We start from the raw sequence: 18,086 nt of genomic DNA on the forward strand, positions 1-18,086 counted from the left end.
CTGCTCCCATGTCTAACTTGAGGGTTCAGAGGGATTGGCCAAGTTTTCTGGTTCTAGAGGTGGTCTGTGTCCTGCCCACTCACACCTGGAGGTGTGGCTGTGGGTGGGCGGCCAGATCCCAGGCCAGGAAGGGTAGATGGGGCCGATGCTGGCCAAGGCTGATGTTGGCCGAGCCCAGAGCCCGCCCAAGCTCTGCTCTCCTCCATCCTGAGCCTGGACTGGGCTCGGGGCTCTCCCTGGAGCAGGGGCCAGGGCCCACTGCCCACCCTATGGCCCTGAGACGGCCAGCCTCATTGCCTCCCTGGGTCCAGCTTGAGTCCATCACATCTGTCAGGCCCTGAGCCTGGAGACATGGTGCTCTTGGGGCCCCCAAGGCCCTTCCTTCATGTCTCCTCAGGAACCCAGCCTCCTTGTGGGCAAGTCCCTGCCCAGCCTTGCCACACACGCCCCAGCCTCAGCATTGCCGTCTGTGTTAGTGGCTCTTGTTCCTGGGGTAGGGCGGCCAATGGGCAGGCAGGGGGGCAGCTGGAGTCTGGACTGGGTTCCCTGTACCCTGCCTGCCCCACGGTGTGGGGGCGATGGGGAGGTGCCTTCCCTCCCACCCACCCCTGAGCCAGGGCTGCCCGGAATGTGGCAGGACAGGCCTGGGCCCCGGGGGTTGGGGGCAGGAGCTGTGGGCACCCGGCCAAGGACAAGGGCTGGCCCCTGCAGGTGGCCCCAGGGACTGGGGACAGGAGTGGGTTTGAGCTGTGTTGATGATGCGCATACATGCATTTACCCTGGCTGCCCCCTGCCTCCCAGTCCTCCTGGCGCCTGACACGAGACTCCTCCCCTCCCCACCCCGGGGAGTCACCCTGTCTCCCAGCATGCCCTGGAGCCCCCTCTCCTGCCCAGCGTCCCAGCCCTGGCCCCTGGGGGCCTCCCTGCCTGACCTCGGCCTGTCCTCCTCTCTGGGGTCTCTGGCCTTGAGGGGATCTGCAGCCAGCTGGCTGACCAAGGCAGAGTAAGACCCAGGCCAGGAGCTTAGGGCCAGCGCTGGACCTGCAGTGGGCGTCTGGACGACCCCGTCTCAACTTGGCCAGGCCTGGGAGCTGGGGGTGGGGGGTTGAGTGAAAGATACCCGCTTTGGGGTCAGGTGGCAAGGTCAGCTAGAGGGAGGCCCCCAAAGCCCCTGGCCACCACCCACCCAACCTTCCTGCATCCTTGGGGGGTCTGTCCTCTGGCTGTGTCTGTTTTCTGGAAGCTTCCTTGGCCCTCCTCTGGGTTTTCCCACTAGCCCAAGGTCCAGGTGCCAGGCCAGGGCACTTGGGAGTGGCGGGGGAACAAAGGCTGAAGGCAGGTGGGCGGGTGGGGCGGCCTGAGGATGACTCAGCCCCGGGGAGGCCTCCAGGAGCACAATGGGGGCTTGTGGCCAGTGCCCCAGGGTGTGCCCGCCTTAGCCTAGGTCTCCTGGCCCTCCGTGGGGCCCTGGGTGGCTCTGGGCCTCCAGCGTTGACCTGAGGGCCACCCCAGGACAGCTGGCCTCTATCTGGGGCGCAGGGGGGAAGGGTTCGCCGCAAGGTGGACAGGGGCTGAGTGGGCAGGGCTGGGACTACCCTCGGGGGCGGCGGGAGGCCCAGGGGCGTTGAAGGGGGACAGGCACCAGAGGTCCAAGGTCTCTGTGGGATGGGATGGCATGAGGAGTTTAATCCTCATCCCAAGACCGTAACTCATGCACACCTTGCAGCAGGAGGGGGGTCCCTGCTCCCAAGGGGCGCACGTGGGCACGTGTGTATCTGTGACTCTGTGTGTGCACACAGCTCACACGTGTCCACGCGTGTGTCCGTGGCCTGGGCTCCTGGTGGTCACTCAGCCCCCCTCCGATGCGTAGCCGGGGTGCGAGCAGGGTGTGCGCCGGTGGAGGCGGCCCCGAGAACCCCTTGCGTCATGTGCATTCGGTACTATTTGCTTTCAAGCTTTATTTGCACTGGATCTGAAAGACAGATTCTCCATTCGCGGGAAGCAAGCGCCACCGGGGTCTCTCACGCGCACACACGCAAGGTGCCTCAGCCAGGACCCGAACCTGCGTCCCTGCTTCTGTTACTGCTCCGGGGAACCCCGAAAACGCCGGAGACCCCGCGTTGCATTTTCTATGCTTGCATTTCACAGGCCGTTAGACTGAGATTCGAGCAGGCCGAGCCCACGCGGGCCTCAGCGTCCCCGTCCGGGCAATGGGTTTGATAAACGCCCGCTCGCAGCCCTGGGCGCTGAGGGAGAGAGCCGGGAACGCAGAACCAACCTCGCGGCACAAACCTCGCGGGCGGCCACCGAAACCTAACAATCGAACTGCAAAACCCCACCCCCTCGCGTCTCGCGGCCTCTCGCTCCTCGCAGAGTCCCGCCTCTGCCTGGGAGGAGGCGGGACCTTGCCGCCGATTGGCCCGCCGCCTTGCCAGTCCTAGCTTTCCACTTTCCCATTGGTCACCGCCACGCCGCCTTATCTTTCAATCTCCAGGGCGTCAAAGGGAACGGGATGTTGTGTCACCGCGTGCACATCCGCGAAGGACAGATAGTCCGTCAGCCCTCCTCGCGGCGCCGCGGACTCGGGGTCCCCGCCAAGCCTTTTTTATTTTGTGGGGGGGTTGCTGGGGTGGGGGTCCGTCCTGTGCGCGGGCGGGAAGGTCGCGGGGCGGCGTGGGGAAGGGGCGCGCGGAGCGGCGGGAATGGGGGGTGCGCGCGGCGGAGGGATCTGCGACGCGGCCCGCGGGCGTGTCGGGGCGTGGCCGCGGCGCCGCGGAGGGGGCGTGGCCTGCGCGCGTGGGGCGTGGCCTGGGCGCGCGGGGCGGGGGGGGGGCGGAACATGTCTCCCGCCGCAGGAAGATGAGGCAGCGGCGGCGGCCGCGGGCGTAGCGGGCCTCGGGCGAGCCGGAGCCGACGCGGCGGGGAACGGGCTGGGCGGGCGCTGGGCGCACACGCCGCCGCCGCCGCCCCGGCCCTTCCCGGGCCTCCCGGGCCGCGCGCTCCAGCGGCAGGGCGGCCGTGCCTCCCCGCGCGCGCACGGGCCACCCTCGTGCCGGTGGCGCCGCCGCTGAGGCGGGGGGCCTCCCCGTGAGAGGCGCCCCTTTGTCCGGGGGGTGGCTGACTGGCGGGGTCCGCGGGGGAGGCCCCGCGTTCATGCCGCCGCCAGCCCGGCCGCGCCCCGCAGGTAAAGGCGCGCGCGCCCGGGAGCGCAGGGAGCGGGGTGCCGGTGCGGTGTGTGTGTGTGTGTGTGTGTGTGGAGGGGGGGCGAGCTTCACTTTCGGGGTGCGCTCTCGGGACTTGGGGTGCGTGTGCGCGTGTGTGTGTGTGTGCGTGCGTGTGTGGGGTGAGGAGGACGGAGAACCCGGGTCATTGTTCTCTTTAACTTTCCGCGTGGAGCGGGGCGGCGACGTGGAGAGGTGGAGGGGGGGGCGCCCCGGCACTTGGAGAAAAGTTTTGTGGCGCCCCAGGCTGAGTGAGGCCTGGCTGCGGGTGCGCCCGACCGAGGCCCCCCCTGCGCACCCCAACAAGCCCGGCTGGGACCCGGGGCGGCCTGGGGGGAGCCAGCCTCGGCCGCCCCCTCCCTCGTTGCTCAAAAGGAGCTGGAGTTTGGAGAAGGGGGGCCCCTCCGAGCCGCCCGACGGGGACGGGGTGGCGGCGTCCTTTTGTTTGTGGGGGAAGGAGTTGGGCGCGAGGCCGCCCGCCCGGTGCAGGGGAACCAGAGTCGGGGGTCGGGGGGCTGGGGTTTTTGGGGGGTGGGGTGTGTGTAAGGGGGGGAGCCGGAACATCTGCTGCGCGTTAATGCGCGGTGGCGGCCGAGCTCCCTGGCTTCAAAGAGCTCTGGGCCGCGCCGCCTGCACCGGCTGGGGGTGGCGCCCCCCGACCCTCTCCGCTAGGAGGGGGCGTCTCGGCACCTCCCTCCCCCCACCTTGCCGGTCCCCAGCCTCCCCCGCTGCTCGGTGGGCCCTGGGGAGTCGGTTTCGGCCGCCACACACACATACACATGCATGCACACACACACACACACACACACACACAAGTGCGGTTTCGGGCGACTCCGAAAGCTGGCGGTTTGGCGCGCGCCCCCCTCCTACTCGGGAGCCTGGGCGCGCAGGGGGGCGCGCCGGGGCTGCAGTTTGGCAAACAAAGACGGGGTGCTGGGTGGAGAGGGGGGAGAGGTGTTTTCTCGGGGGCCCTGAGCGTAGGGGTCTCCCTGACTCTGAGGGTCCCCCACAGCCGTCGCAGCTGGATGGAGGGGGGGGGCTTGGCGGCTTCCGGCCCCGGGTGGGCCAGCAGGTGGATCCCCCCTTGGATGGAACCCCAGGGACCAGGCGGGGAATCCCTGGGCTGAGGATGGCCCCCGCTGCGGGTGGGGGAAGGGGCCACTTGCTAAGTTGCTGTGGAAGTCCTGGCCCGGTACTTGGCCTGCTTTCTGAATAGGGGATGGTTCTTGAGGGGGAGGGGCGTGCAGCGCCTGGCCCCCTCCCCCACCAAGGCCTGCGGCTGGGAGGGGCCTCTTTCTGGCTCCTGCTCTCCTCTTCGCTGGATTTTGGGGTGAACCGTGCCTTAAAGGCACTTTGACAGCTATTGGGAGTGGGGGGTCCCACCCCGTCCTGGGGGTAGAGCCTGGGAAGCCTGGAGGTGGGAGGGGGTTGAGATCCCCCAGTGGGCCTCTCAGAAGGGGTCTGTGGGGCTGCCCCTGGGGCCCTGTCTCAGTCCTGTCTTCTTTCCTTGTCTCCGTATGGCAACGGCTTTCCCTGCGTCCTCCCAGCTGGGAACCCCACAGGACCGCGCCCTGGCCCCTGAGCCTGCTGCAGCTGCTGGAGAATGAACCAACCACAGGGGATGGCGCCTGTGGGCTCGGACAAGGAACTAAGCGACCTGCTGGACTTCAGTGCGGTGAGTGGGCACCTCTGCTTGTCCTGGAGTTGGGGTACCCCCGGTGGGCAGGCTGACACCCCCCTGGCAGGAGGGATGGGACCCTGGAGCTGGGGTACCCCCGGTGGGCAGGCTGACACCCCCCTGGCAGAAAGGATGGGACCCTGGAGCTGGGGTACCCCCGGTGGGCAGGCTGACACCCCCCTGGCAGAAAGGATGGGACCCTGGAGCTGGGGTACCCCCGGTGGGCAGGCTGACACCCCCCTGGCAGGAGGGATGGGACCCTGGAGCTGGGGTACCCCCGGTGGTCCTGCTGACACCCCCCTGGCAGTGTGTTGTATTAATGTTGGGGTTTGTCTGTTGGAAAGGCAGAGCTGGATGGTTGGATGGGTCTTCTGTCTGCTGGTGTGCGCCACCAAATGGCCGTGGCAGCCAGGGCTGGGCCCGGGAAAGCCAGGGGTTCCATCTGGGTCGCCACCATGGGGGTGGGGACCCCAGCACTTGAGCCATCCTCTGCTGCTTTCCCAGGCCGCAAGCAGGATGGGAAGTGGAGCAGCCCGTATGCGAACCAGTACCCCTATGGGATGCAGGCTTTCCACGTCACCCTGTAATGCCTGCCCTGGCATGGGGTTTCCTTCCAACAACACGGTGGGTGCCGGAGGTCTAGGGCCTCCTGCTTCCCCGTGAATGTGGGGCTGGGCAAGCTGACACCAGCCTTGGCCTTGGGAGCTGTGCACTGGGCACCGTCGGTCAGTCGCTTGCTCTGTGACTGGTGCACGGAGTGTCTAGCACCCAGCTGGCCCTGCTGGCCCGGGCAGGGTTCCCTGCCTCTGTGGACCAGGCATCCCCTAGGAGCCCTGGCGGGCCCCCCACTGCCACCCCAGGACCAGGAGGACACTTTCAACAGCCCCAGGCCTGTCACAAACAAGGTCCCCAAACCGAAACGGGTCGGCAGCCCTCCGGAAGGCCGCGGCCGTGCGGGTATTTTAAGCCGCGTTTTATTTTTGCCTCCCCGGCTGAGTAGCCAGGGGTGCAGTTGGGTGGTTTTTGTTAAACTGACAGGTCATGGGCTACTGGGCCGGAACGAGCGGCTTTGGGGGCCCCGGGGGGGGGGGGGAGCATCTAGGTTCAGTCTTCGTGACCCCTTAGGCTTGAGCTTTCTGCCTGCCTCCCTCCAATGTCCCCCTGCCCTGCTTAGGGTTACAGCTGTGTTGGAGGGGGACCCAGAGACTGGGAGGGGCCCCTTGCCCCTGCTGCTGTGGCTCTGCCCCTTGTGGGAGGGCCTTTGTGGGCCTGGGCTCCCCTCCCCACCCCAGGATTGAGGGCCGGGCCCCTGGGTGTCACAGCTGCCCACGTGCGGGGGCCTGGGGCCCGTCCCCGAGAGGAGGGACGGAGCTTGTGGCCGATCACGAGGCCCCTACACCCGCAGGACACGGCCCAGCGCCCCGCCACCCCCAGGAGCCACGTCAGCTTGGCCCTCGGTGGCCTGCGGGGATCCGGCCTGCCTGGGGCCCCCTGGTCCAGCTCCCACCCCAAGTGGCGAGCAGGCATCTTCACGTTTGGCCTTTGGATGAGAGGGGTGGTCCATGAGATAACCCCTGCCACCTCCCTTAGAGGGGGGTCGTGGGGGTTGCGGGCTAGGGGCACAGCCCATCACAGCTGGCCTTGTCATTGTTGGGGTGAGGGTGCCCCAGCCGGCTTGCTGTTGCCCTCCGTCCTCCCCTGGGGCCGGGCAGGCTGTGACACTGCTGTCCCATGCATGGGCCTGGTTCTCAAGCTGAGTGTGTGCGTGTCCTAGGCAGGGAAAGGAGATGGTGCCAGCAGGCCTTGAGGGGGCTGCCACCGCCCCACAGAGCCATGGTGGGGCTGGGCAAGGGCCCACAGTGCTCCCGAGCTCCGTAGGCTCCATTCCTGCTGCCTGCCCCCCTCAGCATCCCACTCTCTTGCCCTCCCTACAGATGTTCCCGCTGCCCGTGGCTGGCGGCAAGGGCCGGGCCACCTCCCTGGCTGGCGCACAGTTTGCGGGTGCAGGTAGGCCATGGCTTGTGCGTGGCGCGCTGTATGCTGAGCTGGCTTGGGTGGGTGTGGAAGGCCAGGCACTGGGGTCTGGGGGTGTGGAGGCAGCGACCAGATGGTGTCCCTCCTGGCCTGGGCCCCTGGGTGCAGCTTATTTTGTGGAGCGTGGCTAAGGTCAGGGTGTGTGTGGGGGTCTCTGTGGAGCACGCGACCTCCTCAGACCTGAGGCCTCAGCGTGGTGGCTGTGCCAGGCTCATGTTTGGACCTAGGAATGGGTGAGGGCGGTGTTGGCGGACACAGCCCCACCCCCGGAGACCGCCCTGCTGTCCCATGCTGGCCTTCCCCTCGGCCTGAGGAAGTGGCCGTTCCCAGGGCATGGAAATCCCCATGGCCCCCCGGAAACAGGCCCGGGAACCGAGAGCTTGGTGCTTCCCGGCCTCATGGGGGGTCAGGCCCTGGGGCTTCCTGGAGGAGGTGGCATGCAGAACCCAGGCCACCGTGACCCTGTGGGGCAAGGAGAAGGCCACAGGAGGTAGTGTGCATGCCATAGTTGGGGGCCACTGGCCACACGTGAGCTCTGTGTCCCCTGGCAGGCATCGGTCTGTCATCTACATGGGCCTGCCTGTTGCTTTGTATGCGTGTGGCTGACAACTTCCAACCACTGGTTCAATCCTCACGTGTCTGTGACAGCCGGGGCTGGACCCGGGCCCAAGCCAGGAACTGGGAGCTCCATCCAGGTCTCCCCTTGTGGGTGCAGGGGCCCCAGCACTAGGGCCGTCCTCTGCTGTCTCCCAGGAACGTTAGCCGGTTGGGAAGTGGAGCAGCCGGGACTTGAACTGGCGCCCATATGTGGGTGCTGTTGCAGGTGGAAGCGGCACCGGATACAACTTAGACCTGCACGTATTCCAGGACCGTTCCGAGGTCTCCACATTCTGAGCTGGGTCCGCACAGTTACCCCACCACATTTCTTGGCATCTGTGGGCAAGAGTGGTTGTGGCAGCACTGACTGCCCCAAGTGGCATGGGGCTGCGGGTTCTGCCCTTCCCAGCCCTGTGCTCTGGTCCGCCCGTGTAGACCTGTGCTTTCAGCTGTGTGGATTGTGCCCCTGGGGCAGGGTGGGCTGCTCCAGGCTGTGTGTGTCCCCACTGGTGCCCCGGGTGCTGGGTGTAGACGCTGAGGCTGGGGCAGGGGGAGGATCCCATGTGAACTGCGGGCATTGTGTGCCCGCCCTGCCCCAATCCCAACCCGCCTGTGGGAACGCCCCTCATGCGCCTCAGGCAGAGCTGAGTCCAGGGCCCCTGGGCTCAGCTGCCCTTGCTCGCCCTTGCTTGTGATGCCTGTCAGGGCAGGCGGCTAGCCTCCCCCGGGATGTGGGCGGGGCAGCCTGTCACAGGAGGCCTCGGCCCTCAGGCTCTGGTCCCCCATCCTGGCCGTCCGTCTTCTGCAGTTCTTCACTGACGCGGGAGGCACAGAGAAGGGATCTTCCCTGTGGATGCAGGGACTCAAGCCTAGGGAGCCCTGCCTGCTGCCCTCCCAGGGCTGGGTCAGGAGTGGGGCTGGGAATTGAACCCAGGCCCTTGGACAAGGAGGGCCTGTTTAACAGCTGTGCCAAACACCAGCTCCTTATGTCGGAGCCAGTCCCCTCAGTGGCCACCCGACTCCCGGGCCCCAGTGGCTGGTGCTGGGCTGGTTTACGTCCGGGCCCAGCTCAGGTGGTGCCTAGGCAGGCTGTGCTGGAATGGGGAACTTTGTTGAGAGCTGAAGTCAGGCCACTGCTCGAGTCACTGTGTCCCCGCCGCTCAGGGCGCCCTGGCAGAGCAGGTCTTGTGGGGCAACCTGGCAGAGCATGTGGCAGCACCTACCCTGGGGCTCCCTGAATTCCAGCTCCTGCACCCGTGGGCCCCAGAGGCAGTGTGGGTGCTGGGAGTTCTCGGGTCCCTGCCACCCTCATGGCGTGTGGGGAGTGACCAGCGGATGTGCACCTCTGCCTGTCAGGAGGACAGGCAGGTGCTGAGGTTATGGTGTGGCTGCTAAGGCCTGGGAGAGCCACCTGAGCTTGTGGCGCTGCCACTGCCTGCTGGCTCAAACTGTCCAGGTCACTGGAGACCCCATGCCTTCTTACCTGGGGACAGCCATGTGTGGCTGCATGGGCACCTAATCCTGTGCCTGGTAAGTTGCAAAGGGCAGGCAAGGCAGCCCTGGGGAAGGGATCTGGACATGCCAGCATGGAACCAGGTTCACCTGCTTGTTGCGTGTGGTGGAGAGGTCAGGGGAGTAAACTTGTCTGTATCTGGTGTCCACAGAGCTGTGGGAGGAGGTGGAAGGGGAGCTGGGGGCCCTGGAGCGATTGGAGGAGGTGGAGGAACAGCCCCAGGAGCGGGTAGAGGGGGGACTGGGTCCATGAAGCTACGGGATGAGGAACTGGGTCAGTAGAGCCACAGGAGGTGGAGAATCAGCTGGGGGTCGTGGAGCCATGGCACGGGGTGCAGGGAGGAACTGGGGCCACAGAGCCACGGGAGAGGGTGGGGGAGCTGGGGCCACAGAGCCACGGGAGAGGGTGGAAGAAGCAAGCTGTTACCCAAAACAGCTGTAGCGTGGCTGTGACTGGAGCCTGTTGGCATGGGGTCTGTCCTGGTACAGGCTAGCCTGGCAGTGTCCCTGCTTACACTAGGTGCGTGAGTGTGGCTGTGTGCCAATAAAGCTTTATTTGCAAACAGGCAGTGAGTGACTGCAGTCTGATGGGGCTCAGGGCTCGGGGGAAGCCTTGGGGCATACCACACTCCTGTTAGACCCTAGTGGAGTGGCCTCGAGGAGGCGGCACCCCCAGTGCCCTCTGCAGCGCCCCGTGTTTATAAAGCTTGGCAGCTCATCCGTCAGCAGTGTCTCTCAGGGAACTTTCATTAGAGTTGGGCATCTGAGGATTCGGGAGTGGGTCAACATGCATAATTAACTGGGGTTTTAGTAACTGTTAGTAGTGCGGGGAGGGATACTTGTGAACCCGGGCCTACCTGGGGATGCCAGGGGAGGCCTGTGTGTCACCAGGTCGTGGGCAGGCAGGCTGAATTCACAGGGGGTAGGCGCGGAGGGAGCCTGGCAGGGACCTGGGGTGGGGGGTCCCTGCCTGTCCTAGAGGGTCCTGGCCACTCCCCAGGGCACCTGCAGCAGACATGGAACTCAGGAGGTATAGAGCCCAGTTCTTGGGGTGCAGACACCCCAAGCCCAGTGAGGGTGCTGGCCAGTTGCAGGAGTTCTCCCCTGCCCACCCCAGCCCCACACAGCAACCACACAAGAAAGTTTTGCTGCAGAAAAGCAAGATGGGGCATGGTGAATATTCATGAGGTTGGTAGGATTGATATGCACTTATGTACATTTGGTGCTAATTAAACACTAGTTTTCTGGGGGACATGGTTAACACAGAAGCAAAGAACTAGAAGGACCCAGCCAGACAGGGAGGGGCAGACTGGGGTCAGAGGTGGTCAGGGTCACCCCCCTGCCGTGGCTGGTGGCAGGTGGATGTGGTCACCCTTGGCCTACGTGGTAGGGTCTGAGTGGGAGTCCTTTCAGCAGGGGGAAACTTGGGGGTGGGGAGGCCCCCAGCCCTGCCTGGTCTGGGCGAGGTTGGAGGGGCAGAGGAGTCTGTTGCTCGAGATAAGGCCCCACCCTGCCTCCGCCCGCAGGACAAGGTCCTTGGCTGCCCAGGAACCCCCACTTGGGCAGCCCAGGCGGCTGGCCTCAGCCCAGGGGGCCTCTCTGCAGGCTGCCTGTGGAGGGCGGGGACCCTGCTGCAGCCAGGACATGCTCCGTCCGAGCCGGCAGCCCCTTTGCTGGCGCGCCGAGCGTGACCTGGTCCCATCCCCTGCCCTGCAGGTCTCGAGGAGCGGCCCAGCTCAGGCTCCTGGGTCGCCGGCGAGCAGAGCTCCTCTTTCGACCCTGGCCGGGTGAGGCGGGGCCCCGGGGCTGGGGATGTCCCAGGACACGGGGTGGTCAGCTGCCAGCCCCCTCACCCTCCACTGTCTCTCCAGACCTACAGCGAGGGCGCCCACTTCGCTGACTCCCCCGGCGGCCTCTCTTCGTCCACATTCCTGGGACCCACGCTGGGCGGTGAGTGAGGTCCCCCCATGACTCAGTGTCCCCGCCAGGCCCTGCTGTCCACACATCTACATGATGGGCGAGCCCACTGAGGCTGGGCAGGAAGTGGCCGTGGTGGGTCCCAGTAGTTGAGGGTAGCCTTGAGAGGCTGGGGTCTGTGGCTGGGTGACCTCGACCTTGGTGTGGGGCGGGGTTGTGTACTGGGGTCCCAGCACTTGCTGGGGGGTGTCAACATGTCCCCCCATGTGGCTGGCTGACAGGGTCACCCACACAGGGGGTTGGGGTGAGGCCCTGCACCTGCAGAGGGGTATCTTCTGGCTGCACCTTCTCACTCTGCCCCCCTTGCCTAGCACTTCCTGCCCAGAGTAGCAAGGCTGAATGGCCAGTTCCCACGCAGGTGTGGCCAGGCCTGCTCGGCAGTGGCTGGTGCCCAGTTGTGCCCCGGGGTGGAGCTGGCCGGGCTGTGCCTCCGGCCACCTCCTTCAGGGTCACCACAATGTGGAGATGAACCGAGTGCAGGCAGTACCGACGTGCGCTTCCTGGGCCTGGCTCAAGTTGTTCTGGTGGAATTGAGGAAATAGGGAAGTGGAGGGTTCGCCAGGCCACACGGCTCCCGTCAGCTCCTAGCTCAGGCTCCGAGTGGAGCCAGGGGGCCCCAACTCTCATCGCGTGGCTGGTGCTCTGTGCCTGTCATGGTGACCCCTTTGTCCAGCAGGCAAGGGTGGCGAGCGGGGTGCCTACCCGTCTTTCGGGAGAGACGTGACTGTCGGCAGCCTGGCTCAGGTGAGGCACCCTGGAGTCTGTCTCGTGCCTGCCCCTGTGGGCCTGGAGTCATGGCCTGTCCCTCTGCCTGCCGCTCAAGCTGTCCCCCACTGCCCATCTCCCACCCCCAGACCAGCTTCCTGTCCGGTGAGCTGGCCCTTGGCAGTCCCGGGCCACTGTCTCCCTCGGATGTCAAGGCTGGCGCCCAGTTCTACGCCTCCTACCCCAGCAACCCCCGGCGGAGAGCCGCAGATGGCAGCCTGGGTGAGTGGCCGGCAGGAAGGCTGTGCACGGGCAGCACTCAGAACTGTCCGATCCGGGCTCCCTGCCCACAGAGGCCGGGATTGGGACTGGCTGAAACCAGGGGCTCCATGTGGGGTCTCTGACACGGGTGGGCGGGGGCCTGCTGGCTCCCAGGGCATGTGTGTGAACGGAGCTGGGGGCAGGGGCCAGAGCCGGATCAACCTAGCCCTGTGGCTTGGGCCCAGGTGTCCTGTGAACTGTCCACTGTGGGTCTACCACATGAGGATGTGTGTGTGTGAGAGAGGGGCCTGTGAGCTGTCCACCATGGGTTGCCTGTGTCGTGCTATGAGCTACATCGGGTCTGCCCTTTGGGTGCCGGGTCCCTGTCCCTTGGACCTTTGGTGGATCTAGGGCTTGGGCCCCATGCAGGGGCCAGCGGGGCTGCCTAGCCATACTCACCTTCCTTCTGCAGATCCACAGCCCAAGAAAATCCGGAAGGTTCCGCCTGGTCTTCCCTCCTCCGTGAGTAGCGGACATCTGGGTCCCCCCAGGCTGTGGGCGAGGGCTTTAGCACTTGAGGGTTGCCAGGCCGTGTGTACTGTTGAGGTCTGGGGCCCACAGGGGTATCCGCCAGGGAGGGCTTGCACCCCAACCCATCCTACTCTCACTGGCAGGGTCTCCCTCCCACACCCCAGTCTCCCCTACTCCTGTCACATGGAGCTGGGAGGTTGGGTCAAGACACAGAAGCCTCCATCAGGATAAGATGGCCTGGGTTTTGGAGAGACCAGCTATTGAGATTCCCCCAGTCAGGTCCACCCACCACGGTGCTGTGTGGGGCTTCATCTGCCCCGACCTGGGCGCTGAGGGGTTGCTGGTCTTGGAACCCCTCCTCTGGGCCAGCAACTTCTTTGGCTTGCTGGCCCTGAAACCTAGGGTCTCCATGAGCAGGGCAAGGCTAGGTTAGGCTGGGCAGGGCAGGGCCCGAGGTCCCCCTGGGGGAACAGGCAGGGCCTGAGGTCCCCCTGGGGGAACAGGCAGGGCCAGGCTGGGTAGGAAGAGCCCCTGGCCCATGAGGGAATGCAGGCAGGGCTGCCCAGGGTTTTGGTAGAGGAGCCATGCACCCCTTGCAGGGGATGTCTTCAGAGTGCTAAAGCTTGGGCTGGAGGGTGGGGGCTGCCCTGAGCATGCCTTCCCCTCCCCCAGGTGTACCCCCCCAGCTCTGGTGATGACTATGGCAGGGATGCCTCCGCCTATCCAGCTGCCAAGACCCCCAGCAGCGCCTACCCTGCCCCCTTCTTCGTGGCAGGTACATGGGCAGGGCAGGGTGGTGCTGGGAGTCCTTGGCTGCCCATGCCTCACCCTGTTCTCCCTGCAGACAGCAGCCTGCACCCCTCCTCTGAGCTCTGGAGCCCCTCAGCCCCAGCGGGCTTCGGGCCCATGCTGGGCGGGGCCTCGTCCCCCCTGCCCCTCCCGGCGGGTAGTGGTGGCACCTTTGGTGGCCTGCAGCAGCAGGAGCGCATGGTAGGCCAGGTCAGGCCGGGGACTGGGGGAGGGGTGCTAGGGATAGCTCCCATCTGAACTTGTCCATCCCCCCTCCAGGGTTACCAGCTGCACGGAGCTGAGGTAGACGGCGGGATCCCGCTCCCAGCAGCACCCACCTTCCCCGGGGCACCCCCAGCCACCTACGGCAGCGTTGCCAGTCACACGCCCCCGGTCAGCACGGCCGACAGCCTCATGGGTACAGCCACCCCTGCCAGGGGCATCTCGCTGGGCTCCAGGGTGGTGGCGCCCCTGGCCTTGCACAGCTGGGAAACTGAGGCTCCGAGAGGGGACCTGGCTCAGGTCTGACCCTGGGCCCGGCCAAGGGTGTCCAACCTCAGCTGGGGCCTCCTCCTTGCAGGCTCCCGAGGGACCACGGCCAGCAGCTCCGGGGATGCCCTCGGGAAGGCGCTGGCATCGGTGAGGCCAGGGACTGGGCCGGGTCGGGCCATGACTGGGTCCTGTGCGGCCAGTCCTGACCTGCCGTCTGCCCCCTGCCCGTCCTTCACAGATCTACTCCCCGGACCATGGGAACAGTAACTTCTCCAGCCCCTCCCCGCCTGTGGGCTCGCCGCAGGGCCTGGCAGGTCTGTGCACTGTACCCTAGGCCGTGCTGGGGGGGGTCCTCTCGATGAGGCACCCCGGCCCAGTCGCCGTGTAACCCAAGGCTGGGGGCCCGGGACTTGTACGGGGCGCATGCCCACGTCGTGGCAGCTGCACGGCCCCCACCCTGGTGAGGATCCCAGGGTTCTGGAAAGTCCACTTCCTCACTTGGTCCCACTCTCCCTCCTCGCCACGCAGGGACGCCGCAGTGGCCTGCAGCAGGAACCGCTGGTGCCTTATCTCCCACCTACGATGGGGGCCTGCATGGCCTGGTGAGCTGCATGCCCACCCCACGCAGCTGTGGGAGGGGTGTGGGCCCGCCTGTGCGAGCACCTCACTACTACTGCCCCCGCCCCCGCAGCAGAACAAGGTGGAAGACCACTTGGACGAGGCCATTCATGTGCTGCGCAGCCATGCCGTGGGCACGGCCAGCGATGGGCACGGGCTGATGCCCAGCCACGGAGCGCTGGCCCCTGGCTTCGCGGGCCTGGTGAGCATGGGTCACGGGTTGGGGAGTGGGATGAGGAGTGGTGGGGCTCTGTGCCACCCTGATGTGCCCACTGTCCGTCAGGTGGGAGGCGGCCACTCTGAGGACGGCCTCGCGGGCAGTGCCAGCCTCCTGCACGGGCACGCGTCCCTGCCCAGCCAGCCCAGCGCGCTCCCCGACACCTACAGTGGTGAGTCAATGATTGCGGGGCCAGGCTGGGCACTGTGGGGAGGATCCCTCTGAGCCCCGTCATACGGGATGGCCACGTGGCTGATGCCCAGGCCACCAGCCTCCCGGGGAGCCCTGTCTCCCTGTCTGTGAGGTGCTGGCCTCTTACTGTGTGCGCTGGCTGCCCTGACCTGAGCCTTGTGCCTCCTGCCCGTGTGCCCCAAGCAGGGAGAGCTTGTCCCAGCACTCCCACGGCCTGCTGTAGGAATTGGGGGTGTGGACGGTCACCCCAGGATCCTGCAGGAGCCGCCGGCCTGGTGGAGAGGCACACGCACAGGGTGCTGTCAGGAATTGGGGTGTGGACGGTCACCCCAGGATCCTGCAGGAGCCGCCGGCCTGGTGGAGAGGCACACGCACAGGGTGCTGTCAGGAATTGGGGTGTGGACAGTCACCCCAGGATCCTGCAGGAGCCGCCGGCCTGGTGGAGAGGCACACGCACAGGGTGCTGTCAGGAACTGGGGGTGTGGAAGGTCCCCCCAGGAGCCTACAGGCGGGTTCCTGGGTCGCGGGCGCCCCCTGCTGGCTCCCTGGGATCCCTGGTCGTGAGGGCTGCGGCCTTCCCGGTTCCCTTTGTTTTTTCTGAGGAGAAACGGCTTTGCTGTGACACCCCAGTGTCCAGAGCCTGGAGCTGGGGACTGCGGCCATGCTCCCAGGGCGCTTCCTCAGGGGGCTCCCCCATTTCCCACATCCGTCTCGCTGTCTTAAAAAGATTGCATATTTATGTATTTGAAAGAGTGAGAGGGAGGGGAGGGACAGAGAGGGACAGAGCTAGCAGCCTCTGGTTCAGTTCCCAGTGGACGCAGCGGCCTGGGGGATGGCTGCCCAGGCGGCCCCGGGGTGTGCTCTGTGCCAGGCTTCCCCGGGAGTGTCCCTGGAGCGACCACCGGTGTGGGGGCCCTTGCAGGACACGGGCGAGTGGGCGGCGTGGCGGGCGGCGGCGAGATCAAGCGGGAGGCCGAAGAGGACGAGGAGAACGCGTCGGTGGCCGGCCACTCGGAGGAGGAGCGCAAGGAGCTGCAGGCGCGCGCCCGCAGCAGGTGCCAGCCCCGCCCCTGCCCGCCGCCCACCCTGCGCGCCCCCCCGCGCGCCCCGTGCCCGCCTCACCGCCTCCCTCCGGCCCCGGCCCTCCCCGTAGCCCAGGCGAGGAGGAGGACGACGACCTTCTGCCCCCAGAGCAGAAGGCCGAGCGGGAGAAGGAGCGCCGCGTGGCCAATAACGCGCGGGAGCGTCTCCGCGTGCGCGACATCAATGAGGCTTTTAAGGAGCTGGGGCGCATGTGCCAGCTGCACCTGAGCAGCGAGAAGCCCCAGACCAAACTGCTGATCCTGCACCAGGCCGTGGCCGTCATCCTGGACCTGGAGCAGCAGGTGCGAGGTCAGTGGGGCGCCGGCCCGCAGCCCGCAGCGCCGCTCCGCTCGCGCCCCTCTGGGCGCTCCCCGCAGGCTTGGGGGCCCCATCCCAGAGGGGCCTCGGCTCCCCTCCCTGCTGGCAGTCGCTTCTCTAACCTCCCTGTCTCCGCTGTCCCGTGTGGCCTGTTAATCCTCCTCCTGCCGCCCTGTGGCTGCTGGGCTGCAGCCGGGTCGCCCCTCCGCTGTCCCCCGGGCTCCTGGCATGGGAGGGACTGGGCCTGCTCGCCGCTGCCTCCTCTGCTCTGCTTCCTTGCCCCCGCGCCCAACCTCCTCGCCTCTGCTCCCCACCGGCGGCCCGCCCCACCTCGCACTTGCTGTCCACGCACCAGGATCGGCTCAGGCCAGGGCTGCCCCCGCTGGCGCCCTGGCGACTTGGGGCATCGGGTCCCATGCCAGTTTGGTCTGCGCGCTTGGCCCAGGCTCTGGCCGCTCAGGCCTGGGGGGGGGGACAGAAAATGAGGCAGGCAGGGGTGAGGGGCGCAGGGTAGGTGCAGGCCTTGGAGGGGTCCTTCCCGCTGGGAGCCCCGAGAGCCGCCGCCCCAGCCAGAAGGGTCTTGGATGGCCCAGGGCAGGTGCCGCCCCCCAGGTGGCCAGGACCCAACAGCGCCTCTCCCGCAGCGCCCCTGCTCTGAGCCGGAAGGTCGTCGGGGTGGGGTGGGGTGTGAGAGCAGTGAGGCTCCCCAGCCCCGGTCCCGCGCTGGCCAGCGACCACCAGCTCCCGTGCCCCGTGTCCCCCATGGTCACGGCCTCTTCTAAGGGCATGCACCCTTCACGCACGCGCACGGCCGCGGGTGTCCGGCACGCCCACGTCGTCCCCCCGACTAACTGAGGCCTGCGCTGTGACCCAGCAGTGCGGACGAGGTGCTGTCCCTGGAAGAGAAAGACCTGAGGGACCGGGAGAGGCGCATGGCTAATAACGCGCGGGAACGGGTGCGTGTGCGCGACATTAACGAGGCCTTCCGGGAGCTGGGGCGCATGTGCCAGCTGCACCTCAAGTCGGACAAGGCGCAGACCAAACTGCTGATCCTGCAGCAGGCCGTGCAGGTCATCCTGGGCCTGGAGCAGCAGGTGCGAGGTAGGCCCCGGCCCCGGCCCGGCGGCCCCCTAGGCCGCCTCTGCAGGCGCAGGCCCCCTTCCCGCACCCCGAGGGAGCCCGCCCCCCACAGTGCTCTCCCCCCCCTCCCCAGAGCGGAACCTGAACCCCAAAGCAGCGTGCCTGAAGCGGCGAGAGGAGGAGAAGGTGTCCGCCGTGGTCGCAGACGCCGCCGCCATGGTGCACCCGGCCGCCCATCCGGGCCTGAGCGAGGCCCACCATCCCGCCGGGCACCTGTGAAGGACCGAGCGGGTCGGGGTGCCGCGGCCCGGCCCCCCACGCCCGGAGCTGCAGCCGCGAACAAGATGCCTTACGGCGCCGCGGAGAGGCCGTGCCGCGGGGCCGCCAGCGCCTGTGCCTATCATAGTTTTTTTTTTTTTTTAAGGAAAATAAAGAAACTTAGTTATGATTTTTTTTTTTTTAATGTAGAAGGGACCTTGCAAGGAGGTGGCCTCCGTCGCCATCTCGCTTCTGTCGGTCCGTTTCCAAGCAACAAAGCGATTTTGTATAAAAGCTGTGTCCGTGTCTTGCTTTCCACTGCTGGCCCTAGCCCAGGTTTGGGGGTCCTATGATCATGCGTATGGGGTGTCTGCCAGGTTGCAGGTGCCCATGGCTCAGCAGGAGCTCAGCTCGGCTCCCTGGTCACCACCAGGGCGATGGGGGCTGGACGCGCACCAGGACCGGGTAGCTCAGCCTGTAGGAGCTCAGCTCGGCTCCCTGGTCACCAGGGCGATGGGGGCTG

The 18,086-nt window shown here is 66.7% G+C and overlaps 1 protein-coding gene across 10 annotated transcripts; it reads left to right on the forward strand.

Moving 5' to 3' along the window:
* The first annotated feature begins 3,769 nt into the window (after positions 1–3,769).
* Positions 3,770–17,753, forward strand: TCF3 (transcription factor 3). 10 transcript variants are annotated; one of them, XM_040990556.1, is made up of 17 exons: positions 3,770–4,896; positions 6,834–6,906; positions 10,759–10,829; positions 10,914–10,992; positions 11,696–11,763; positions 11,874–12,006; positions 12,458–12,507; positions 13,189–13,291; positions 13,361–13,506; positions 13,585–13,723; positions 13,886–13,944; positions 14,036–14,111; positions 14,326–14,399; positions 14,489–14,804; positions 15,747–15,879; positions 15,978–16,216; positions 17,439–17,753. In XM_040990556.1, the coding sequence occupies exons 1-17, from the start codon at positions 4,825–4,827 to the stop codon at positions 17,582–17,584; spliced, it is 1,977 nt and encodes a 658-aa protein (XP_040846490.1). In that variant the 5' UTR covers positions 3,770–4,824; the 3' UTR covers positions 17,585–17,753. The 10 variants fall into 10 exon arrangements, with proteins under 10 accessions (XP_040846490.1, XP_040846491.1, XP_040846494.1 ...); XM_040990557.1 differs by having other exon boundaries at positions 14,492–14,804; XM_040990560.1 differs by lacking the exon at positions 15,978–16,216 and adding an exon at positions 17,100–17,326 and having other exon boundaries at positions 14,492–14,804.
* The last annotated feature ends 333 nt before the right edge of the window (positions 17,754–18,086 follow it).

Source organism: Ochotona curzoniae, unplaced genomic scaffold (genome assembly GCF_017591425.1).
Source record: "Ochotona curzoniae isolate NIBS_2020 unplaced genomic scaffold, NIBS_Ocur_1.0 contig_605, whole genome shotgun sequence".
Classification (NCBI taxonomy): Eukaryota; Metazoa; Chordata; class Mammalia; order Lagomorpha; family Ochotonidae; genus Ochotona; species Ochotona curzoniae.